This window comes from Neomonachus schauinslandi, chromosome 1 (genome assembly GCF_002201575.2).
Source record: "Neomonachus schauinslandi chromosome 1, ASM220157v2, whole genome shotgun sequence".
In the NCBI taxonomy this organism is placed as follows: domain Eukaryota; kingdom Metazoa; phylum Chordata; class Mammalia; order Carnivora; family Phocidae; genus Neomonachus; species Neomonachus schauinslandi.
Window position 1 is genome coordinate 200110280 of NC_058403.1, and position 26306 is coordinate 200136585.

At 49.0% G+C, this 26306-nt stretch overlaps 1 protein-coding gene across 2 annotated transcripts in view; it reads left to right on the forward strand.

Moving 5' to 3' along the window:
• Nucleotides 1-26306, forward strand: part of CDCP1 (CUB domain containing protein 1) — a 59933-nt gene that overhangs the window by 14320 nt on the left and 19307 nt on the right. For both annotated transcript variants that reach the window (XM_021683232.1, XM_044921822.1), the window contains exons 2-4: nt 14706-14915; nt 19242-19604; nt 20796-21164. In XM_021683232.1, the coding sequence (XP_021538907.1) occupies nt 14706-14915; nt 19242-19604; nt 20796-21164 (942 nt within the window). The remainder of the gene's footprint in view (nt 1-14705; nt 14916-19241; nt 19605-20795; nt 21165-26306) is intronic.

Below are 26306 nucleotides of genomic sequence, written 5' to 3' on the forward strand. Positions count from 1 at the left end.
CTCTGTCTGCACTAGGGCAAAGGGCAGCATTGATATTCAGAGTGGGTGTTGGAAAAGCAAACAGGATCCTTCTCTCTGCGTTGGTGTTGAGTGCTTACACAGTGAAGCAGGTCCCTCCCTAGCTGCGGTTGGGGCAAACGCTTGGGCCCCAGCTGCCCAGCAGCCTGTGACCTTGAGGGTGGACATCTTGGAGCAGCAACCATGTGTGGGCTTTGGAGTCAGGCAGTCCTGGGTTTGGATCTCAGCCGTGCATCCTCCCAGCTGTGAATGTGAACAGTTTACCTAAAGGATATGTATAGGAAGTACCTGGCAGGTGGCAGATGCCGAACACGTCGGGGTGGTAGGTTATGGCCATCATTCCCAGAGGCCACCTCCCACCAGCCCCCAGCTTTGGCCAGCCCCTACACAGCCTAACACTTCTGGACTCTTGGGGTGTTAAGGCCAGGCTTCCCACTGGCTCTCTCCCTGATGTCTGGTTTTCATCTGAGGACCCTCTTTTTGCTCTTGCTCTGCCCACAGGGCCAGGTGAGATGACCAGCCATGAGCTCTCTCGACCACGGCATGAGCTTCCCTCTGATGCACTCCTCCACCCCTCTCCCCGTCACCTTCCAGCATCTGGACACTCAAGTTTTACAGTAAATACAATGAGGTTAGACATCCTCGTGGATGTACACTTCCAGAAAAGCTGTCCACTTGACATAACACCATAATGGTAACTCAGCTCAGAAGGGAAGGCTCCAGAGCGCCTGGGTGGCTCAGTCAGTTAAGCATCTGGCTCTTGATTTCCACTTAAGTCATGATCTCAGGGTTGTGAGATCAAGCCCCACGTTGGGCTCCGCGCTTAGCAGAGTCTGCTTCTCTCCCTCTGCCCCTCCCCGCACACTGTCTCTCTCTCTCTCTCTCTGTTAAATAAATAAATCTCTAAAAAAGAAGAAGGGAAGGATCCATGTCCTAGACAATACCGTATACTCATCCAAACCCCTTTCCTTGAGCAGCTCAGCAGGTCCTGCCTGGAACCCCATCTGGTTACAAGTTCTATACTAGTTTTCTACTGCTGCATTACAAATCATCACAAATTTAGTGGCTTACAACAGCACCCATTAATTAGCTCATAGTTCTGTAGGTCAGGAGTCCAGATATGATGTGGATGGGTTTCTGCTCAGTCTCCCTAGGCTAAAATCAAGACGTTGGCCAGGCTGTGTTCTTATCTAGAGCTCCGGTCCTCCTCTAAGCTCACATGGTTGTGGCATAATTCAGTTCTTTGTGGCCATACGTCTGGGGTCCCCCTTTCCTCAATAGCTGAAAGCTGAGCCTGCTCACAGCAATTAGCTTCCCGCACCCACACTCCCTGCCACGTGACCCCCTCTATCTTCAAAACCAGCTACAGAGAATCCACCTCTACCAGTCGAATTCCTTTCACACTTCAATTCTCTTTCTCCAGGAAAAGCCCAGACTTTTTTAGATTGCTCAACTGATTAGGTCAGGCCCACCAGGATAGTGTTGACCTGGCCCTACAACACCATCTAATCACGTGAGTGATATCCCATAATATTCAGAGTCCCTCCCACACTCAAGGGGAAGAGAACATACACAGCGCACATCTTTGGGGCCATCTTGAAATTCTGCCCACCAGAGGGTTCAGAGGCTCGGGGGCTTTGTCCCCTCTGGGGGGGGATGGAGGTGATGGCGGCCATCTCTAGATGAGGGCCTACCAACAGCACGGACTTGTTCTTTCCACTTTACACATATGGTGTCACTGCAGTACTTGTAGAAGTCCCGCATAGTCAATGTTTGGGGCCAAATAGTACAGATGAGAACCCTACAGTTTAAAGAAGTGAGATGGCTTTTCCCAAGTAGCGCAGCCAAGCATGGCCCCAGGGATGACTGGAGAGACTTGGCTCATGAGGCAGGGAGTGTTACGCGCCTCAGGCTGAGTGATGGAGGCAAGACTCAAGTGGCCCCCAGCACAGGTCAGGCTTTAATAAAACCTTCTCTCCTGCTGCCCCTCCCTGCTCCCCCAGGAGCGGCTCTTCAAAGCTGCAGGCTGAACTAAATCAAAGGTAGATGTTTAATAATGAAGCATTTCCCCGTTGTCCTCCCAACCTCATCTCTTAACATTAGCTTTGAGGGACGGTGAATAATAAGGTGGAAATGGGCTCATATAACCTTCTGGAAAAGCCCATTTGAAACTACACTTATTTTTAGTTTAACCAATTCATGGTTTATGTTCAGACAAGTAAGAGGGTTTTCTTGTCTATTGCTCCTAATCGCCAAGGAATGCAGGCCTGTTAGAACGCTGGTCATGGTAGCCCATCGTTGGGTCTGCAGCACCGAGAAGGTCAAGGTCGCTGAGCGCTGATGGCTAGCAGGCTGAGTGACGTTCTGACCAGCTGCTCACTTTGCAGAGAAATGCCCCTGCTTCTTTTTCATACCCTTCTGCCATCGTTTGAGTTTTCTAGTTATTGACATCATTTTTCGCTTAAAGAAAAATTTCTCCCCCTTCTCAAAAGCGAATATTGTGTGTATGTATGAATTGGAGCCTATGTGTCATTTTGCTCAATTTTTGGTTGTTATTCAAATCAGTGGTTAGCAATTCTCGGGTTTAGAAGTGAAGCACACCGACGTGATGCTCCGTGAAATAAGCAAGACACAAAAGAACAAATACTGAATGCCTTATATGAGGTCCCCAGAGGAGCCAGATACATAGAGACAGAATGGTGGGCACCAGGGGCTGAGGGAGGGAAACGGGGAGCTGGTGTTTAATGGGGACAGAGTTTGGGAAGATGGGAAAGTTCTGGAGATGGATGATGGCAGTGGTCGCAGAATAACATAATTATACTTAATGTCACTGAACTGTACACTTAAAAATGGTTACTGTGGTAAAGTTTGTTATGTATACTTTACCACAATTTTTAAAATGGGAAAAAAATATTTGTGGGGTTTATTTGTGGGTAGTGGAAGGGTGAGTAGTCTCTTCTCTTTTTTCTTTTTTACCACAATTAAGAAAAAAAAAAATCAGGGGCGCCTGGGCGGCTCAGTCGTTAAGCGTCTGCCTTCGGCTCAGGTCATGATCCCAGGATCGGGCTCCCTGCTCCGCAGGAAGCCTGCTTCTCCCTCTCCCACTCCCCCTGCTTGTGTTCCCTCTCTGGCTGTGTCTCTCTCTGTCAAATAAATAAATAAATAAAATCTTTAAAAAAAAAAAAGAAAAGAAATCAGTGAAGCACCTTTCAAACCCGAGGCTTGCTTTGTAAATGTCCTTACCAGTGGATCTGCTTCTAACCCTATCCTCAGAGGAAGCCTTGCCACACCCCACAGGGTCCCTCTGGCGGGGTCCCACAAGCCTAACTCACCACATGCCTGGTTCAGACCCCTCAGGCTTCAATCCGAGGCCAACAGGCTTTTGTCTGGGCAAACAACAGTTGGTTGTAGCCAGAAGTGTGAGGCTCTGCAAGAGTCTAGGACCTGGAGGGCAGAGATTTTTGAATCGTTTGTGAATGAGACCCCGTGCCCAGCACTCTGCAGGCACAAAATGGGACTCAGGCTGAGTTCGGTACATACCCAGAAGGACAGAGAAGGGGGGTTGAGCCTCTCATCAGGGCAAGTTTCAAATAACCTTTTTTTTTTTTTTGAGTTTTAAAAATTGTTTTATTGAGGCATACAAGAAAATACATAAATGTTAAGTATACAGCTTGATAAATTTTCCATATGTATGTACGTACACATATATACGTGTGCATGTGTGTGTATCTTTCTAGTACCCGGGAGTTGTTCCTCTTACCCCTTCCTAGTTAATACCTGTCTCCCTATCACTGTTCTGACATGTAAGCACAGATTGGTTTTGTCTTCTGGAACCTGATACAAATGGAATCCTACAACATGTAGTCTTTTGTGTATGGATTCTTGTGCAACCATCTCCCTGCTAACTTTGTATCCAAAGGACCTGAACAGCTAATCTCTACTGGCAAGGCCTTGGAACAAAGCGCTCTAGGGCTGAAACAGTGAAGAAATTGGAGATCCAGCAGCTTCTAAACGTGAGCATGCATACAGATGGGTTTTTCGATCTGCTCCTCTGATTCTTCCCCCATCCATCCTTGTGATCTTTAGTGACTTTCACGGCCTGGTAACTCACACTTCAGAGTCTGACAAAATGAATCTTTTTAACATTTCATAAAATGTAAATGAGATTTAAGCCGGCCTTATAGCATGTTAGCATATCATGAATTATTCACAGCGGTCATCAGCTGAGTTATGTTTGTTGTTTAATTCTGCAGTTCCCACGTTCAGTCCGTTATGATGCAACTTTTTGTCCCTCTGTGGCCCTCTTTGAAATCATTCCTTCATCCGGTGCAGTTTGATTCAATCTGAAGTGAAATGTGAAAGTCCACATTTTGGGTTGGCCACAGTCCCAAAGTTTTATACAACAATGTATCCATTTGCTCCAGACTCTGGCCCCCACAGTCGGCAGCCTGGTTGTGGGTCTCTAAAGTGCATCTCTCATAGGGTGTGTTTTATTTGATCATAAAAGGGAAGGATACAGCAGAAAGGTTTGGATTTGCACATGCATCACCACTTTAGAGAAATAATTCAAAACACAAGCCCTGCAGACAGTTGCTTGCTAGTGTCCCCTTCAGAGGATCGTTCAGTTACTTTAGAAAATAAACAACTTGCATCAGTGAGCATCAATTTCTTTCCTAAAGAGTTTGGGGGTTAAGAGTAGGAAGTGAATGGGTGGACCTAACAGTCCCCTGTTTTGATAAACCGTTCCAGCAAATTGGATTGACTAGGAAGACCCACGGGGTTGCTTTGAACATTGCCCTTTGAACTTGAGGTTACCGTGTCCTCTAGGATTGCTCTCAGAGCCATGGAAATGGTAAACTATTTTAAAGAGAACTATGGGTCTCTTTCACCCGGGGGGTGGGAACGTGACATCCTTGGAACCCTGAAATCCCCGGATGTGACTCAGGAAGGCGGGCCCAGCCTTGTTCTTCTTCGTAGGCTGGCACCTGCTGGACAGCAGCTCATCATTACCTTGCGTCCTGTGGCTGGAATCCACTTTCTTCCCTGCCCTGACCTCCCCGGTGCGGTCCTGTGTCACAGTCCCACCCTTTCCCTGGTGGGAAGTGGCAGGTATTCATCCCCAGGCCTTTTATTTTTAACTGCGGTCAATGTCCAAGTAGGCTAGCGGATCACTGCAGTGTTTAGCGCATGAGGTTAAAGTGTGACCCTTACCTTTGGAGAACCCGTAAGCTCTAATGGGAGCATGGTGGGCGAGTTCTTGTGGCCACCCGTGGCCCAGCATCCTCAGCTAGGAGGTGCCCGTGCTATTTGGAGCTGGAGAATGGTCACCTGTCCCGTTACCTACCTCTTCCTCCAGACTTCCCACAGTAGCCTGAAGCATCCCCCCAGCCCGGCCCCGACCACCACCCTTGCCCCAGCGTCTTCGTGGGGCTGCCTGGTGGGCGGCCATCGTTCCACATCCCTTTGTCCTGCAGCAGGCTGCTTTGTCCCAGCCAGGCTGCGGGGGGGAGGCTGGTGGCGTGGAAAAGGAGACGAGGTGGTGGTGGGCGGTGGTGGTGTGCCTTATCAGGTCCTGCTTGATTTCCACACCACTGAAGAATGGGCGAGAGTCTCTACCCAGGAGCATTCATTCCCTGCCACACCAAACTGGAGGCCCGGGTTGAGATTCATCCACTCCAACTAAACGAGAAGGAAATTCAGTAGATGGGGATTTGGGAGCTTCTCCTCAACTGAGGTCTGATTTTTGCCTCTTGAGTCTTGCTGACAGTGGTCTCAGGAAGTGAGCCCACGGGTCGGGACTTCCACAGGTGCTTTCCCTAAAGACCTGGCACTAGCCCTTTACTCCCGGTGCTCTCTACCTGAATCCTGGCCGCTTTTCCTTTGCCACCAGCTTGGCCACATGCCTCCCATCCCACAAGCCCCAGGCAGACCCCCCCAAAGCTGCAGAAGAACCATTAGCACCTAACCATGCCAATTTCCCTTCCTCGCATCCTTGCTCTGGGACCTGTCCAAAAAGATGCACAAAAAAGGAACCACATCCCAAACATTTCAAGTTCCAGGGAACTTGAAATCTTAAGTTTAAATTCAGGCGACAGTTGCCAATTATTTTGACATGACGAATGATTTCAGTTACTGCAGGGTGCCTATTTAGCCATTTTAAATTTTTTTTTTTTTTTTAAGATTTTATTTATTTATTTGAGAGAGAGAGAGAATGAGAGACAGAGAGCATGAGAGGAGGAGGGTCAGAGGGAGAAGCAGACTCCCTGCCAAGCAGGGAGCCCGATGCGGGACTCAATCCCGGGACTCCAGGATCATGACCTGAGCCGAAGGCAGTTGCTTAACCAACTGAGCCACCCAGGCGCCCTATTTAGCCATTTTAAACAAACATCTTTGCCTCTTGATATCCCGGAGATCCCTGGAGAGCCAGCATCTGGGACATGCTTTATTCCGTCCTGACGGACTGGCGGTGAGAACAAACCAGTCTCATCACGAAGTTCCCGGCTGAGTGTGGAACTCCTCGGGCAGGGCCAGCTCTGCGGAGTGGTCACCGTCCGACTGCTCGGACACAGGACCTGGCCCCGCCTCTTACTAACCAATACGCCTGGACAGATGGCTTAAGCTCTCAGCCTCAGCTCCTTCGTTTGCAAAATGGGCATTGATATTAGAACCCACTCTGTGGCGTGGTGCTGGGATTTAGAAATACTTTTACTGAATACAAGCATGGAGGCTGCACATGAGGATCACTCGTTGGGTATTCATTTTAATTATGATGGAGGCATGCCCGGTGCCTAGACTCCAGAGGCTTCTCAGCCAAGGGAGATGGATTAATTCCTGAAACAGCAACTTGTGTCTTGTTCTGTTTTGTGTGAATGTGAGCAATTAATTCTTCCCAGGGAGGCAGATGGGCGACTCCCTGCCATTGTAAGACTTTCCCTTCAGTTCACCAGGATGTAAATAGACCTGGCCAAGTTGATGCCAGATGGACTTAGGGTGTCTAAACCAGGTGTCCCGCCTCTGCCCGCAGGCTTCACTGCCCCAGGCCCACGGGATGAGTAAGACTCTGAATTTGGTGGTGCGACAGTGTTGGTGGTGATGCCCGGGTGTCAGTGTCCTAAAAACATTGGCACTTCCTCCCCACCTGCTGGCTCACTTGACCTTGGCAGCTTCTTAGAGGGCAGCCCAGTGTGGGATTTAGGAGAGTGGGCAGCGCAGGGGTGCTGGGGTCAAACCAGAATGTCCCCTCTGCTTCCTGTGCTCAGCAAACATGGGGAAGTGAGGTCACATCTCTGAGCCACAAAGGGTTGCTGGAGTCCCATGAGTCAACACAAATAGAAAGGCTTTGATAAACAGTGAATAGGGCCGGGCCAGGACAGGGAAGCCGTGGAAGAGCTAAGGAGGCCTTCACGCTTGCACAACCGGAGACTAAATGCCTCCTTCAAGTTTGCCCCAGGGGGAGCCTTACCTGCCTCCCCCTCGTCCCTGCCCAGCCCTGGGCTTTACACGATCAACAATAATAACAGCTAACCTTGATCACTACCTGGCACCGTTCTAAGCAACTTCATAGGTGTTAACTCTTTAGTCCTTACAACAACAATGCCAGTATTATCCCCGTTTGCAGATGAGGAAAGTGAGGCACAGAGAAGCTAAGGAATTTGCCCAAGGAGACATAGCTGGTGAGTGATTCAGCCAGAATTAGTTCCCAAGCAGTCAAGATTCTAGAAACTAAGCTCTTAACCATTATGCAAAGCTGCTAAGTTATGCTGGTTCCCCGGGGAGGGGGGCCAACTCCAGGGCCGCGACCACACCCCTTCCCAGCCGGTCCCCTGCCTCTGTCTCCCCCCCTCTTCTACTGCATGTTCCTTGCCCTCCAGCCAAAACAACTCCATGGAGTGGCTCCGAGGGAGCCATGTTCTTCATACCTCTGTGTCTTTACACTTGCTGTTCCCTCCACCTAACCTTCCTGAAACCCATCTCACTAGCCCTGGCTGGCAAACTCCAATTTATTTTTCGAGACCCATCTTAAGTTAGGCCTCCTACGCGAAGCCTTCCTTGACCACCACCCCTAGACAGTGAATAGCGGACCCTCAGTGTCTTCAGAGTACCTTGACTCTCCTTGGTGCCTTCAAGTTGCTGACTCTCAGGTGGGGTCTGGTGGGGCAGACAGCCAAATGTATACTGAGCTTACATGAATTCAGCAACTGCTTTCTGCAAAGACTAAAAGCAGGGAAGATCATAGAAGCGGCATGAGTGTCCCCCCCAGGGTGGATGTGACTTGGACAGGTGAAGCGCCGTCCCTTCTCATGTCACTTCCTCAGGCTCTCATGGTCTGAGCGTGCCTTGCTCTGAGGGATCACCCCCAATTTAACAAAATGTATTTTGCAAACCTGGCACCTAAAATTGAATCACTGCTTTGTCTGGTGCTCACCCCGAGAAGCAGAGATCCGCTCCACGGATGAGCAAACAACAGCTATAGCCAGTAGACTTGAGAGAGGGATGTTGACGTGCAGTGAGACATCTTCCTAAGAGAGGAAGGGGAGTGTTTTGGCCAGAAGGACTCTTCCCCTTAAAGATGTGCTTTGGAATCTGACTCCCATGCAGGCAGTGACTGATCAGCTACGCTGATTCACGGTTATACCACTTGGCTTCTGCGTTCTGTCTCCCTCGACATCCTGGGCTCTCCTGCAGGGCATCATCCATCTTAATAGGTGTCTCCGGGTGCCCAGGCTGGACCCAGGCCCTGCTGGGAACTGTTTGGTCCATTTTTGGTGGATGGAGAGTGCCTGGAGGCCAAGCCCCCCAGGGAACCACACCCAGAATTGAGGCAGCTGGTTCTGACCCATCTAAAAATGTTTAAATCATGTGTGTCGGTCTTTTAAACTGTACTTGACAAATCTGAGAGCAAATAACTTCCCCAGTGTGTATCTGGTGGAATCCCCTTCTTTGAGTTTCTTTTCCTTGCATGTGCTTCCCTTGCAAAGAAATAGGATGGCAGGGAGAAGAAATAACAGGGCTATTTGTATAATATCCTGTGCTATGGTGATTAATGAATGGTGAATAATGAATGGTGATTAAAACAATTGGAAATTCCCACCTGAGAAGCCACTGGTGAGGCAGAAACTAGCAAATTTGTCCTAATAAGGAGAGGTCGGAAGGCACGAGAGTGAAGAAGAGAGGTGTGATTCATGAGCACCAGCTCGGTGCCTGGGAGCCTGCCCGAACGCTCAGAGCCTGGGAGCCCACACGCTGCTTCCGCAAGGCTTGGCTTGGATTTCTCTCCACTTGGAAGACCTCAAAATCACACCAGAATCTGGAGCTTTGTCTGAGATTCTGGGAACCCGGGTAATAGATCTTCCAAAATACGACACCAGAGAAATACCAAGTTCCTGGGGAGGCAAAAGCAAGAGATGCTAAAGGAGAAAACACCCAACCACTTTCTTTAAATTACAGTGCATTTGTCAAGCACTCACCTGCGCTGACCCGGTGGGGGGTGGCTGTGGTGGGCAACTGAGATTTATTCCAGCGTTGGGATTTCCAGTTTCAAGGTGTGATTAATGATGGTGAGTGTACAAGAGGGAGATGTGCAAGCAACATGTTCGTTCTCAACCTCGGAACATCTGCGATGAGTTACAAGTTATTTTACTCAAGCAGTGAGGGTCTCTCTGCTACTGAGTGGTAGAGCTGGGGGGAGGTGGGGAAGGGGAGTCCAGAATTCAAGCATGTCCATGGTTGGGTCATTAGCCTCTCACCCCCCATCCGCCCGCTCTGCTAGTATATACATCATTGAGGATGAGAGGGGCAGTCCTGTGGGTGATGTGTCCTTGGCTGTGACCCCAGGAAACAGCCCGTCATGTAAATCATCCCCTTCTGCTGCAAAGGTGGGTGGGCTTGGGCTTTACTGCGCATGTGTCTCCTCTGGACGATGAGCCTGGAAGCCGGGTGGGGATTCTCTGGTGCGGGGTACCGAAGGAGAGCTGTGAACCATGGCTGGGCAGTGGAATGTGCTGGGTTGGCTACCTGGGAGCAGAACAAAGGAACATGGTGAGATGATAAAAGTATGCTCACCTGAAGTGAGCCATCGCCCCCTTTCAAACATAAGTTTTCTTGGTTTGCAAAATGAGTTAGAATGAAAATCTGGGTTATTTTGACCCAAAATAAAAAATATAAATAACAGGTAGCATTAGCGATGTGTGGAGGAAGGATTGGTATGTTCAATCACCAGAGTTGGGACAGCTGGCTTTCCATATGGGAAAAAATAGTAAAAGTGAATCCCTACCTCCCACCACAGACGAAACAAAGTGTTTCCAATACAGATTCCCATGTCTCATGGTGGGCGTCCTGGACCTTGGGACCTCATCATTCCTGAAGCCCTCCAGAGACCATTTAGAAACCCCTTGCCTTGGGGCATGTGGGTTGCTCAGTCAGTTGAACATCTGACTCTTGGTTTTGGCTCAGGTCATGATCTCAGGGTCATGGGATCGAGCCCCTATTCGGGCTCCGCGCTCAGCGGAGAATCTGCTTGAGATTCTCTCTCTGTCCCTCTGCCCCTCCCCCTGCTCTCTCTCTCTCTGTCTCTCTCTCTTAAGTAAATAAATAAATCTTTAAAAAACAAAAAAACAAGAAGAAACCCCTCGTCTGGGCTATTAACTCCCTGGGGGCTGGGACTCCAGCGATTTTTGTCGTTAAATCATTTGCACCAGGTATGGTCCCCTAGAACATATGATGAACCCTGACAATGTTTATGAAATGAATACACGATTTCAAAAATTCTAAAAGAAAAAAAAATTCTAAAAAAGGTCATCCATTTTTTCTTTGACTGTCATCAAGAATAGAATAGATTGTCATACACCCAGAATTAGTTGGGGTTACCGACCTGCCTGCAAGCAGGAGGGAAAGCTGAGCAGAGGCATCGTGGTGAGATCAGCCTTGTTCCCGAAATGTAATTTAAAGATATCTGAAAATATTACACACACCATGAGAGAAACAAGGCCCACCCCAAAATATTATTAAACCATATTTTAACTATGGTCCTGACTACTCCTTGTTTCATTTATTAAGTGCCTGCTTTGTGTAGAAACACAATCTTCCTAACACGAGTTCTTCCCTCTTTTTTGTTTATTAAGGCATAACTTACATATAATCAACTTCACCAATTTTAAGTGTACAGTTTGATAAATTGCGGCATCTGTGTACAATGTGTAATCACCTCCACGGTCAAGATACAGAAGGTCCTCTGGTCCTACAAAGGCTCCTCCACACCCCCCGCCCACCCCCTGCCTCCATCCTGCCCCCACCTGCCCCCACAGGCAACTACTGATCTGCTTAGGGTCTAACAATTAAAATAACAATAATGGGGTGCCTGTGTGGCTCAGATGGTTAAGCGGCTGCCTTTGGCTCAGGTCCTGATCCCAGGGTCCTGGGATCGAGTGCCCGCATCTGGCTCCCTGCTCGGCAGGGAGCCTGCTTCTCCCTCTGCCTCTCTCTCTCTCTCTCTCTCTCTCATGAATAAATAAAATCTTTTAAAAAAATAAAATAACAATAATCATTGTAGAGTCAGGAATTTTTTAATTTATTTTTTTATTTTGAGAGAGAGTGAGCGTTTATGCGCACAGGGGAGGATGGGGGGAAGGGGCAGAGGGAGAGGGAGAGAGAGAATCCCAAGCAAAATCCCCGCTCACATGGAGCCCGATGCGGGCTCGACCTCAAGACTCTGAGATCATGACCCGAGCTGAAATCAAGAGTCCGATGCTTAATTGACTGAGCCCACCCAGGTGCCCCCTGAGTCAGGAATTTTGAAAAAATGCTGTGGCCAACGGGTGTAAACACAGAGGAGCAATAAGAATGGGGAAGAAGGGGCACCTGGGTGGCTCAGTTGGTTGAGCGACTGCCTTCGGCTCAGGTCATGATCCTGGAGTCCCTGGATCGAATCCCGCATTGGGCTCCCTGCTCGGCAGGGAGCCCGCTTCTCCCTCTGACCCTCCCCCCTCTCATGTGCTCTCTCTCTCTCTCATTCTCTCTGTCTCAAATAAATAAATAAAATCTTAAAAAAAAGGGGGGGGGAAGAAATTGATAATCTAGCTAGCCGGGCTGCAGCCCTGAGACTGGACGCAGCTTCCCTTGACCATGAATTAGCCCCGCTGGAGCCCCAGGGTTGGAGGCCACAAGGGAGCGTGCCACACTTTCCGAGACTGGGTGTTCCAAGAATTTTTTGCAAATAGCATGCTAAGACATTTTGACGATTGCAGAAAAAAGAACACAAGGTTGACATACACTGCTTGGCTAGCAGTCTGACAACTGGGTTTCTGAACACGGAGCTAGATTCTTTTTAATCTGATGTCTTCAAGAACCCCTGGGCCTCCAGCTCTCTCTCTCTCTCTCTCTCTCAAGATTTTAGATGGCTACACTGCTTGAAGATGAAGCACTGGAATATATAAGCTTCTGCCTCGGAGAGTGTTTTCTCTCTCTGAAGCTATTAATTAAGAAGCTCGGAGCCCCTGGTTCCCACCAAGATTGATTAGCCCAAACTGAAATCCGGGGGTGGTGGTATGTCTGTGAGATATATCCAAAGGCAGCCGAGGCAAGAATATGGAGAGGAGAGTTTTCCCTGGAGCCATTGAGAGGCTTGTAACTTCTGCCTCCACACAGGCACCAGGCACTGTCTAGATCCCGAGGCTACCCCTGAAAAAGGCAAGCAAATTCCTGCTGCCTTACGGTAGGAAGGAGCTCACATTCTGATCATGGGCACCAAGAACAAATGAACAAGGAAGACGGTGCTGTCAGGCAAGGACTAAAGCAGGGAGGGACACAAAGCAGGAAGATTGGGAGTGGGAGGTGAGGGGAGCACTTTAGGGGGCTGCTCAGGGAAGGCCGCTCTGAGGAGATGACCTTTGAGCTGAGACTGGAATGACAAAAAGGACTCAGCTCTTGCTAGAGAAAGAGCGTTTTTAGAATCAGGACCAGCATGTGCAAAGGCCCTGGGGATGGGAAGGAGGTTAGTGTGTTCAAGAAAGAAGGCAAAGGAGGCCTGAGCACAGTGACCAAAGCAGAGAGGGGTACAAGCCGAAGTTGGAGAGATTAGGACATTTTGCTCCGAAAATGCAAACTTAAACCAGCTTGAAAGCCGAATTGGGAAGGCAAGTGAGCAGGTATCCCGGTGGGTCACTGCCGGGCAGTAGTCGGGAATGTTGAGAGTGGCACAGTCACTTCTTCCTCAGTCCGGTACTGATCATAGACTGGGAGCTGGCAGGAAATGTAGAATTCTTCTAGCCCAACCCCCTCATTTTATAAACGATGGAACAGAGGCCCAAAGAGGGTAAAGGTCTCACTGATAAAATGGAGAAAATATTTGCAGTTCATTATCACAGACTGAGGGATCAATTTCCACTACTATATAAAGAGCTGCTGGCTGGTCAGCCTAGAGCAGAGCGAACAAGGGGGGGGAGGGGTTCAAGAAGAAGTTGACAAAAATCCCAACATAGGATCACACACAGCTGCTGGCCCGGGGAACGCAGGTGCGCTCATACCTTCCCATGGGGGCGGGTGGGGGAATGCACAGAACTTTCATGCCAGCTAGCAGTTTTGATAAAATTAAAGCCCATGGCTGGTCAAAAACTAGAAAGCACTCAGATGTCACTCAACAGGTGCATGGATAAATAAACCAGAGTTTATATGGACAATGGAATACTACTTAGCAGTAAAAAGAAACACATTACTAATCTCTGCAGGAACATGGATTAAACTCACAAACATGCTGAGCAAAGAAACCAGGTACAAAAGAGAATATGCCGTAGGATTCTGTTTCTGTGAAGTTCTGGATCAGGCAACGGATAGTTTTCTGGGACCAGAAGCCGAGGTTGACTGTAAAGGGACATTAAAGGAATATTTAGGGGTGATGAAAATTTCTTATATCTTGACTGTTGTGGTGGTCACGTGTATATCTTAAAAGGAGTGGGCCCTTTTTAATGTACATAAATTATCTCCATAAAGTTGATTTTAAAAAATAAATTGTTAGGGGTGCCTGGGTGGCCCAGTCAGTTAAGCGTCTGCCTTCGGCTCAGGTCGTGATCCCAGGGTCCTGGGATCCAGCCCCACATGGGGCTCCCTGCTCAGCGGGAAGCCTGCTTCTCCCTCTCCCTCTGCCCCTCCCCCCTGCTTGTGCACTCTCTCTCTCTCTCTCAAATAAAATCTTTAAAAAAAATTTTTTTTCCTAGCCTCCACTACTGTGTATATATATATATACTGGGCATGTGAAGCGCTCAGGGGAGGAGACAGCAGCTCTGCAAACAAATACGTCCCTGTAGAGAGAGACAGTTTCTGTACGTGGACTTTTGTCTACAGTCATATTGAAAAGGTGTGGCAGTTTCTCTGATTGCTATTTAATGCTGCACAGGTAGGGCATGAACATATACTGCTCAAAGCATCTAGGCTGTGGTCTAGTGGTTTTAAGTTTTAGAAAAATTAATAAAGCAAACGAGACACTTGTCAACACCCATCAGCAATAGGCTGCTTCTTTCCCATTGTAAGGACAACACTGTCATGTTACATCAGACCACCCCCCACCCCCCAGACCAGGAGGGAGGGAACAAAGGTGTCAAAGAGGGCATCCTTCCTAGACCAGCAGAGGGGACGGCAGCAAGTTTGGAGACCTAAATAAATCATCCTGCTCACTCTGTTTTTCCTCCTTCCTCCAGAAGCTTCTGAGATTGCCCTGCCACACGGAAGTGGCATTACGGTTTTCATAAAGCCTGGGACCCCACCTCTGCCAGTGAAGCCCTGTTACATCATCAGTTCTAAAAGACATAAAACCTCGTTGACCATCAAGCCTGGAGAAAAAGAGGTTTTTTCCTTCAGCTGCCACGACCCAGAGAATCACTTTGTCGTTGAGATCCAGAAGAATATTGGTAAGTACACACTCACGAATGTTTGGCCTTCCTGCTTCTCTTTCCAGTCCTAAACCAGCCTGTAATGCCGAAACTCCACACTCTGTTTAGCTGTGATGTGGCTGTTCGTGGTTCTCAACGCTTTACACAGGTTACATTGTTGAATCTCCAAAACAGCCCTATGAGAAACTCTCAAAGACAGTGACTTGCCTAAGATAGCATAGCTAATAAGCAGCAGCAGGACAAGAACCCAGGTGCTCTGCCTCCAGGCATTGCCTGCCAACCACTGTGCCACACTGTTTCTTGATGGAGCTACAGATCTTCCTTCAGGTCTGGGATGCTCCAGCTGATGTGCTAAGTTTTTAAACTAAAGTTTAAAGTTTTTAAATTAAAACTTTAAAGCTAATTTAATTCAAATTTAAACTAAATTTTAAGCTAAAATTTTGCTGACGAGGAGCAAAAAGGAAGGGAGTCGGAAGACAAAGAAATTGGAGGAGCGCCTAGGTGGCTCAGTCGGTGGAGTGCGTGACTCTTGACCTCGGGGTTGTAGGGTCGAGTCTCACACTGGGTATAGAGATTACTTTAAAAAATCTGGAAGGAAGGGAGGAAGGGAAGGAAGGAAGGAAGGGAAGGAAGGGGAGGAAGGAAGGGAAGGAAGGGAGGGAGGGAGGGAGGAAGGAAGGGAGGGAGGAAAGAAGGAAGGAAGGAAGGAAGGAAGGAAATTGGATGGTTGACGACATAATGGTAGGGAGGTGGGTCCAGGAGGCATAGTGGGGAAAACAGCAGCTTTGAGGCTGAGGGAGCTGGGTCTGGCTTCCAGCTTCAGGCTCCTGATTGTGTAAGCTCATCATGTGGCTTTAAATGAGTCACTTAACTGCTTTGTGACTTGGTTTTTTCTTCTGTAAAATAAGAGTCATTGTACCAACCAACAGGGCTCTCTTGAGGGTGATATAAACTAATGGACTAAAAATGTTTGACACACACGGTAACAAACTATGGTTATTTGGGATTAGTGTTATTCCTCATAATTTTGAATTTCGGATAGGAGATTGACATAAGATATAATCACCAGGCAGAAAGAATTAAATGTAGAATCTCCCAATTGCTTTTAGGTGGGCATGCCAACTAGTAGCCTGGATGTAGTAACAACAAGGAGAACACGATCTGGGATCCAATCAAAGCTGTACCCAGAAAATTTCTTTTGCCTTTCATTGAAAATAAATGAATCAGGCAATAGATAAGCAAGAAAAGGGAGTAAAATGAACCTTAGGAAGAAGTTCAGAAAAAACAAAAGGAGGGCGCCTGGGTGGCTCAGTCGGTTAAGTGTCTGCCCTTGGCTCAGGTCATGATCCCGGGGTCCTGGGATCAAGTCCTGCATCGGGCTCCCTGCTCAGCGGGAAGCCTGCTTCTCCCTCTCCCTCTGCCACTCCCCCTGCTTGTTCTCTCTCTCTCTTTCTCTTTTGCTCTCACTGTCTCTCAAATAAATACATAAATAAAATCTTCAAAAAAAGAGAGAAATTAAAGTACTTATCAGCAGCTTTAAAACTACATCTGATAGGGCGCCTGGGTGGCTCAGTTGGTTAAGCGACTGCCTTCAGCTCAGGTCATGATCCTGGAGTCCTGGGATCGAGTCCTGCATCGGGCTCCCTGCTCAGCAGGGAGCCTGCTTCTCCCTCTGACCCTCCCCCCTCTCATGTGCTCTCTCTCGCTCTCTTAAATAAAATCTTAAAAAAAAAAAAAAAGAATTAAAAAACTACATCTGATAACTAAAGCTAAGGCATGGTTCTCTATAAAGACTAATTAAATAGACAAATCTCTGACTAGTCCCCTGGAAAAAAAGAAAGAGAACATACAGATATACAGCATTGAAAGGATAAATGTTGATTGAATGACATTTACAGAGGCAATTTTTTTTTTTAAAGATTTTATTTATTTGACAGAGAGAGAGACAGCGAGAGCAGGAACACAAGCAGGGGGAGCGGGAGAGGGAGAAGCAGGCTTCCCGCAGAGCAGGGAGCCCGATGCGGGGCTCGATCCCAGGACCCTGGGATCATGACCTGAGCCAAAGGCAGACGCTTAACGACTGAGCCACCCAGGCGCCCCTTACAGAGGCAATTTCTAAAATAGACTATGTACAATATTATGATAATAAGTGTGAAAATCTGAATAAAAGGAATAATTTTCAGGGAAAATGTAATGAGCCAGATTGACTCCTAGAAAGTTAGGAGACCTGAATAAATAACCAAGGAGGAGATTGGAAACCATGTCCAAGGTGGAGGAAAACGGGGTTTGGGTTAGTTAGACATGGTTTCATAGAGTATCCTATAAAACTTCAAGGAGAAGATAAGTTCTTATATTTAAAGCATTCCAGAGGAGGGTTGGGAAACCTTTTCCGTAAAAGTCTGGGTAGTAAATATCTCAGATCGTCTCTTTCCCAACCACTGAGCTCTGCTGTTGCAGGATGAAATCAGCCACAGATAGTAGGGAGACATCTGGGCAGTGATGTCCCACATGTTTATGCTTGGTGGCAGGGATTGGGCTGGACTGGGCCCATTTGCTGTGATTTGCTGACCCCTGTTCTAGAGCACCAAAGGAGGTGGATTTTCATAGTTCATATAATAAGGCTCTTACAACCCTAAAATCAAAGTGTGCCAGAACATTTAAAAAAAAACAACAACAACACAAAAAACCCACTGTCTAAAGAGGGTTAAGAGATCCCACGAGAGCCCAGCAAGAGCTAATCCATATGGCCCTGGGCACATTGGAGGTGTGGCTAGAAAGCCCTGGCAGGGGTGGCTTTTTTTTTTTTTTAAGATTTTATTCATTTGAGAGAGAGAGAGCACGGGCAGGGAGAGGAACATTGGGAGAGGGAGAAGCAGGCTCCCCGCTGAGCCGGGAGCCCGATGCGGGGCTCAATCCCAGGACCCCGGGTTCATGACCTGAGCCGAAGGCAGACGCTTAACCGACGGAGCCACCCAGGCGCCCCAGAGGTGGCTTGATATAATGAAGTTTCCGTGAGCTCCTAAAAATAGGTCCTATCTTTACCCACCCGCAAAATCTAACTTTAACCACCTTCGTCACCTTATCGTCTGACCCCATTTCATGGATCAGTCAGCACGACGTGTTGGCAAGAACTCTGGTGGACCAAACACAGCCTGGGCTTTCGTCCTGGGATCATAGTCACCGCAAACACACTTGTCACCCAGACTCCAGGACCGCCTTGCAAAATTGAGAGCTCGGGTAGGAATGACCTCGGAGGTCCTAGCCAGCTCTGAAATTCTCCCGTGATCCCACTTTGCGTCGGTGGTCCTTTCAGACCCCCCACTGGAGCAGCACTAGGGGTGGGAAGATTTCCTGTTCCAGTGGCCAGAAGCCACTGCACATTCGGATTCCCTGCCTGGATACAACAAAGTGTCCCTGTTCTGTCTGCCTTCTGTCCCTTCTTCCGCGGGCTCATTTCCTCCTTGAGAGCAACGTTTTGTGCTTTGTTTTAAAAGGCTTAGGAAACAAGACACATCAAAGGATGTCATTAGCTGTTTGCCTTAAAAAAAAAAAAAAAAAATTTAACTGCACTGGTCATAAAACAGCAGCATTACAGCCCCAAGGCCGAACGATAACTGTGCCTCCGGGTTCCAGCCATGAAGGGGGTTGTAAGTTCAGAGTACTAGGTATGTTGATGGGTACGTTGATGGAAAAACCAGTCTTGAAAGGCAAAGCTGAGCACCGTGCCTTCGCAGTTGTGAAACCATGACTGTCTCAGACCCGGTGTGGGGGGACGTGGGGTATCCCACATCCCGGGTTCCATTGCAAAGGGCCTCCATCTGGCTTACTCCAGTCTGGAAAACATAGTAGTTAGGAGGTGACTTGTGACTTGTGTTCCCTGGAAGCAGAGCCTGACACGGAGATTTTTCAGTCATTTGTCCAGAGGGTGCCCTCGGAACGAGGAAGCCGTGAAAAAATAAAGCCAAGGGAGGAAGTAAGCGAAGGTGTGGTTTTAGCTGAAGTGTAGCCACTGGCCGATGCGGGCATATGAGCGGCCTCACCAGGTTGTGTCCCTTGAAACAAGGAGGTCAGGCTTGTTCACCCCTGCCTTGGGGAGCAGTGATTGGCTGTGGGCTGCTACCCACCCTGGGAGGGGAAGAGGTGCAGTTGGACCCTTCAGGCTCTCTGGGCCAAGGGGGCTCCCCCCTAGCCCCCCAGTTCCCCCCCAAACACCCACACTGCCAGGAGATCGTGCCTCTGCCTGGGGGGCGGGGGGGCGGGCAGCATCTCCTCCAGGGGTCAAGAGAGGCCCTGAGTGGCCTGGTGGCATCCGTGACCAAGCTTGCTTTTGTGACTGTGTTTCAGACTGCATGTCAGGCCCCTGTCCATTTGGGGAGGTCCAGCTTCAGCCCTCCACATCGGCGCTGCCCACCCTCAACAGAACCTTCATCTGGGAAGTCAAAGCTCACAAGAGCATTGGTCTAGAGCTGCAGTTCGCCATCCCTCGCCTGAGGCAGATCGGGCCAGGGGAGAGCTGTCCGGACGGAGTCACCCACTCCATCAGCGGCCGCATTGATGCCACCGCGGTCAAGATCGGGACCTTCTGCAGCAACGGCACTGTGTCCCGCATCAAAATGCAAGAAGGGGTGAAAATGGCATTACACTTGCCCTGGTTCCACAACCGAAACGTCTCCGGCTTCGGCATCGCAAACCGATCTTCTATAAAACGTGAGCACGCGGGCGCCTGGGTGGCTCAGTTGGTTAAGCGACTGCCTTCGGCTCAGGTCGTGATCCTGGAGTCCCGGGATCGAGTCCCGCATCGGGCTCCCTGCTCGGCAGGGAGTCTGCTTCTCCCTCTGACCCTACCCTCTCTCATGTGCCTGCTCTCTCTCATTCTCTCTCTCTCAAATAAATAAAAATAAAATCTTTAAAAAAAAAAAAAGTGAGCACGCCCCTCCATCCCCACCATTGGCCGAGGCTGAAACCTACAAACCCCACCCCCTGCTCCCGCCCTTCCATCCCCACCATTGGCCGAGGCTGAAACCTACAAACCCCACCCCCTGCTCTAGGTCAGAAATGGGCAGATGTCCGCACTATTGTGTGACTCGACCTGAATACCTCGAAGGAAGATCCCACTCTTCCGGGGGTGGTGCGCATCTCCTGGTGTGAACCCACCCTTCTCTATTAAACAAACTGTGTGGCCACTCTCTTTCCTCGGTCCTCTGTGCCCGTGAGGTTTGTTTTCAGAACACGAAGTGGGATTGGCTCTACAGACCTCCCTTGATTACCCCGTTGCTGACTTCTTTGTCCCATCTTCTAGCCCTTTCACGTTTCTAGTAATTGTATCCTTGGTGTGCTGAAGCCGGCTCCCACCCGTTCGTAACAGCTGATGGTTGATGTTCCGGAATTTTGTGGGCTGACGCTGAGCATTCATAGAAATAAAATGATGTAAACTTACAGTTAAATTCATTTAGAAACAAAGGTAATAGACACTCAAAACTCATCACTTCCTAATTATTTCGCTACGTTTTACTGTTATCTGTGCTCTTGAGGTTATTGATGTCGGTCGTAACTCTGTGGTGGGAAATGCCATACAACGGGGGGCTACTGCCCATCTGCTCCAAACTCCACATTCATATCATGTTGGTGGCCTGAAATCAGCCATGGTGCGAGTATTTACAGCAAGGAAATGGGCAGACACTACAAACTGGGGCTTTGTTCCCCCGCTGGGTCGGTCATTCAACATTTAGTCACCCACCACTGATGTATCCTTATCAGGGATAAGACCACACCCAGAGCTCGAGACCTGAGCATTGCTCTCATGGTTCTTCCCTAAAGCTGCTGCCTCTCAGCCATGGACAGCGGGGGCAGGGTCTAATCACCTCCTCTTCTTTCTCTTTCGGGTCCTACTACTGACAGGACTGTGCATCATCGAATCTGTGTTTGAGGGTGAAGGTTCGGCAACTCTAATGTCTGCCAACTACCCAGATGGCTTCCCGGAGGACGAGCTCATGACGTGGCAGTTTGTCATTCCCGCGCACCTGCGGGCGAGCGTCTCCTTCCTTCACTTCAATGTGTCCAACTGCGAGAAGAAGGAGGAGCGGGTTGAGTACTACATCCCGGGCTCCACCACCAACCCCGAGGTGTTCAGGCTGGAGGACAAGCAGCCCGGGAACATGGCTGGGAACTTCAACCTCTCTCTGCAAGGCTGTGACCAAGATGCCCAAAATCCAGGGATCCTCCGGCTGCAATTTCAAGTTTTGGTCCAACATCCACAAAATGAAAGCAGTAAGTGAACCCCACTTTCCTTTCCCCTCCTCCTCCAGCTCCTTCTTTCCTTCCTGGATAGTCGGCTTGGCATGAGGTTCCCGTCCTATTTCTCATCTGTGGCTTCGGGAACACTTGGACTCTGGACTCTCTAAGAGTTTCAGGAAGTGCGTTGAGAGTATGACAGGCTCATTGGTGAACACATGGCATGCCGCTCCATTTTAACACAGTAAGAAGCAAATGGGAACTTGCATTCAGGCTGTTGTTTTTAACAAAGGTGTTGGAAGTTTACTTTTTTTTTTGAGAGAGAGAGAGAGAGCATGAGCAGAGGGGGCGGGTGGTGCACAGAGGGAAAGAGAGAGAATCTTAAGCAGGTTCCACGCCCAGCACAGAGCCATCTCACCACCCTGAGATCATGCCCTGAGCGAAAATCAAGAGCTGGACGCTTAACTGACTGAGCCACCCAGGCATCCCCAGAAGGTTACTTTCTAGGTCACGTGTCTTGACCCTCAGTGTGAATTAATGGCGCCAGCACCATCAGCAATGATAATGACAATGAACCCTGTTTAATTGGCCGAGTGCCCCGCACCATGCACACACACTCCGTGCCAAGTCCTGACCTAAGCACGCCACTTAGCTTCAGCTAATCCTTATTACAACCCTACAGGGGAGGCAGGAATTATCCTCAATTACTGGTGAAAAACCAGGAGGTCCAGAGAGCGTTTAGAACTAGCCCAACATCACATAGCTTGTCAGGAGCAGAGCAAGCTCAGAACCCAGAGCCTATGCTCTGGACCATTCTGAACCCCAGGTGGGTTGATGAGAATGAGGTTGCACCTCACTCTACACACATTTACCGAGATGCCATGAACCCAGAAAAGGTGAGTCAGGGCCAGGACTAGGGCAAAGTGCCCAGCATGCAACATTGAAGGAGGCAACCCTCTGAGGCGCTTGCTCTTCTGGAGGTGCTCACCCTCAGGGTCATGTGAGTACAAGGTCAGCCCCTGAGAGCGAGTGCCTCCTTGAACTTTGCTCTGTGGGGAGCGGTGTGGATCTTGAAATCAAAGGTATGAGATGAGTTCAGAGTGGCTGTTCCCAGGGCCCATCTGTAAACTGGAGTGTGTGAAGGAGCAAGTGTGTGACTAGTGGTCTTCAACCTGTGACGTGGGCTCAGGATGAGTTCTGTCCCGAGGACTGATTCTCAGCCTTGGTTTGGTTAGTATTGACTTCCAGGAAGTAGGTGGAGCCAGGCAGAAATGGTTAAGTGGAAACAAGATGTTTATTTAAGTAGAGCTGATAAACATCTAGACAGCAACAGTGTGGGACCCGCCCCAGGGGTTGCTGGGCTGGTGCTGCCTCGGGAATACTTTCTGGGTTTTTCCAGAAGCTGCAGCCCCAGCATAACCAGACTAAGACGCCTTTTTTTTTTTTTTTTTAAAGATTTTATTTATTTATTTGAGAGAGAGAGTGAGAGAGAGAGAGAGCACAAGAGGGGGGTGCGGGAAAGGGAGAAGCAGACTCCCTGCTGAGCAGGGAGTCCGATGCGGGACTCGATCCCGGGACTCCAGGATCATGACCTGAGCCGAAGGCAGTCGCTTAACCAACTGAGCCACCCAGGCGCCCCTAAGACGCCTTTTGATTTACAATAACCCTGTAGAAGGCATCAGTGTGTGTGTGTGTGTGTGTGTGTGTGTGTGTGTGTGTGTGTGTCCGCTGACACATTTTTGTGATTCTGCTGTCACAATTGCATCATCACAATGTTGAAAACAGCCACGCAAGCATCTGGAGATGGTGTGGGTTTGAGTTTAGGAGACCGAGGGATTTGTTTCTCATCTCCCCTATGGTGAGTGCTGCCGATGTATTGCATTTCCTGGAATAAGAGCTGAGTTCATTTCCGCAACTCATCAAATTGTTAAACAGGCTTTAACCAGCGTCAAGAAGGGTCTGGCCTTAGGTGCCAGGTAAGTAAAGAGCAGTTAACTGCGTTTAACGCTGTTGAGTGGTATCACGGCTTCACACAAAGTATAGGGTCTGCCCACGGGGATTTGAATCCCGGTTCCCCTACTTACCAAGTGACTGTGGGCAAGGCACTTAACCTTTGTGTGACTCGGTTCCTCATCTTAGAATAGAGAGGATAGGCCCACCCTCATAGGGGTGTTTTAAGGAAGAAATGAGGTACACGGTGCCTGACAGGTAGTAAGCGCTCTTTGAGTGTTATCCAGCAGGGTTCTAGATCAAGGAAGGGATGTGGGGTTGAAAATGACACAGCGCTTGTCCTTCGAGATGGACTACAACCCAGAGAGAGATGCAGGAGGTCACTCCCCAGGAGTTGCACTGGTGTGGCGTGGGACTTCAGGGCAGGGAATGCACAGCAGGCTGACAGGAATTCCAGGGGCAGACTCGTGGCAGAGTCTGGCACTTTCCAACCTACCGGGGGGCCCAGATGGTTGATGCCCCTCATTGCCACAGTCAGGGGCTATGTGTCCTGTTTCTGCTCTTTCTTGCCTTGGAAATGAGAAAGAAGAAGCTTTGGAGCAGGAGGGAGGTGCTTCAAGAGACTGAGTCTCTCGGGTAGGAGCCTCTGCCCTTCCTTCCCCCAAGAGTGTGGAGGCAAACTCCTGCAGCTGGTCCCCCATGGAGGCCTCCCTCTGCTGTGCCTCCCTGAGCCCGGGCCAGGGCCTCTTGCCCCTCGCTTATCCCCCTTTGCCCCAAGTAGAGGAACAACTGCCCAAACCAAAGCCACTACTCCGAGAGCACTCGTGGGGACGGGGTTTGCATTCATCACACACCATTTTGTATTTATCCGTCTGCAGGTCTGTGTCCCACCAAATTCCTCCCAGTCAGGAATCTGTCTTATTCCTCTCTCTTCCCACACCAACCACAGTTTCTGGCACATTTCAGCCTTTTGTAAATCCTTATCCTAATCTCAGGAGGCAGCCTCTTGCCCAAAGTGGCTCAAGAACCAGATGCACCATCCAATGGCACAGCCCATCGGAAGGGGCAGGTGGATACGCCTCGGTGGGGGCACCCAGGAGAGGGGCTGTTCCAAGAAGTCAGATGAGGGGAAGAGCATGAGAAAGAAGAGCAGGAGACCTTTTCAAGCCTAGAGATTGGCTGTCAACAGCAACCATGCAAAGCCAAAGCCTCGGCAAGGGCGGAGGCAGCCATCAGAGCCCCAGCAAGCGCCCAACACCCTCATCATCCACAGCAGGACCTGACCACAGTGGGCCCACACTGCAAAAAAAACAAAATAAAAACAATCTCTGAAGGTGGGAAACAGTCAGGTGTTACCTTGAACCTAATTCCTGCTCCCAAAAACCCTACTATCAACCTTCTCTCTACTTTGCTCAAGAATATCAGATAGGCTCAAACTAGACCCGGAGTAGACCCAGAGGAGTCCTCCAGGGGTGTCTTTCCATGACTTGACCACAGACACCTATGTCGTGGGATGAGGAATGAGGGCTGCCCTGGGCCTGAGGAGTAACCCATCCGGCCTGCTGTAACCGTGTTTGTGAGCACTGACAACTTAGGCTGTCCAAAGCACAGCAGCTCAGCCGGGTTCGAGAGCTCGATTCACGTTCATCTCTACCAAACAGATCTTGTTTTTCAGTGTTCCATTCTGCACGCTCTTTCTTATTCTTTATTTTTTGATAGTACAATACAGTTGACCCTTGAACAACACGGTTTGAACTGCCCGGGTCCACTTATACACAGACTTTTTTCCCCAATAAATATAATATAATACCTTAAAAGTATTTTCTTTTCCTTACCATTTTCTTTTCTCTTTTTTTCCTAAGATTTTATTTATTTATTTGACAGAGAGAGACACAGTGAGAGAGGGAACACAAGCAGGGGGAGCGGGAGAGGGAGAAGCAGGCTTCCCACCGAGCAGGGAGCCTGATGTGGGGCTCGATCCCAGGACCCCGGGATCATGACCTGAGCCGAAGGCAGACGCTTAACGACTGAGCCACCCAGGCACCCCCCCCTTATGATTTTCTTAATAACAATTTCTTTTCTCTAGCTGACTTTATTGCAAGAAACAGTACGTCATACACATGACATACAAAATATATGTTAATCGACTATGTTATTGATAAGGCTTCTGGTCAACAGTGGGCTATCAGTAGCTAAGTTTTGGGGGGAGTCAAAAGTTATATGAATATTTTCAACTGTGGGAGGGGGTCAGCACCCCTACCCCCTCATTGTTCAAGGGTCAATGGTACTACCCTGTCATACCTGTTATTAGTGTCCCATCATTTCCTGGAACTATACAAAATAATTTTGTTCCCCTTGGAGTTTCATCCTGATAGTCACGGTAGAGAAACAATGTCTCTGTTGTCTCCTGCACCCTGTTCCTCTTTTTATATCATTCCTGCAAGTGGCCCTGTGGTTACTGATCACACAAATTAATAGTAGCCTGCCCAAATATATGGTTCCCTTTAGCCAGAGCAGACCGCTAGCCTGCTGCTTTCTGCATCCTCCTCCAGCTTTTCGAAGATATATTCACTTGCTCTGAAAATACCAGACAGATGAGTATCTTCTGGGTTATCAACCAAGGTAGATGAACCGGAGTTTCCCCCTTGTTACACCGTGTGCTTCCGTTAACCAGTCTGAGTAAATGCTGGTTGGGGAAGCAGTCGTATTGCTTCTTTTTCAGCTTCTGTAGACCCCCAGAAGCCACCTGGAGCCCTTAACGAAATGTTGACTTGGTTTTGGTTTTTGTTTTTTGTTGGGTAACTCAAGCTCGGTGAGTCTTATGTTTGTCCTGGCAGAGTTGACACGTATTGTGGCCTCTGACTTATTCCCATGGAGCCTGTTTTTATGTTAAAGTAAGAAATCTGGGGCTCCTGGGTGGCTCAGTCGTTAAGCATCTGCCTTTAGCTCAGGTCATGATCCCAGGGTCCTGGGATCGAGCCCCACTTCGGGCTCCCTGCTCAGCGGGAAGCTTGCTTCTCCCTTTCCCACTCCCCCTGCTTGTGTTCCCTCTCTCGCTGTGTCTCTCTCTGTCAAATAAAAAATAAAATTTTTAAAAAAATAAGTAAGAAATCTCGGGGATGCCTGGGTGGCATAGTCGGTTAAGCATCCAACTCTTGATTTCGACTCACGTCATGATGTCAGCGTAGTTAGATCAAGCCCCGTATCCAGCTCTGCGCTTAAGGGTCT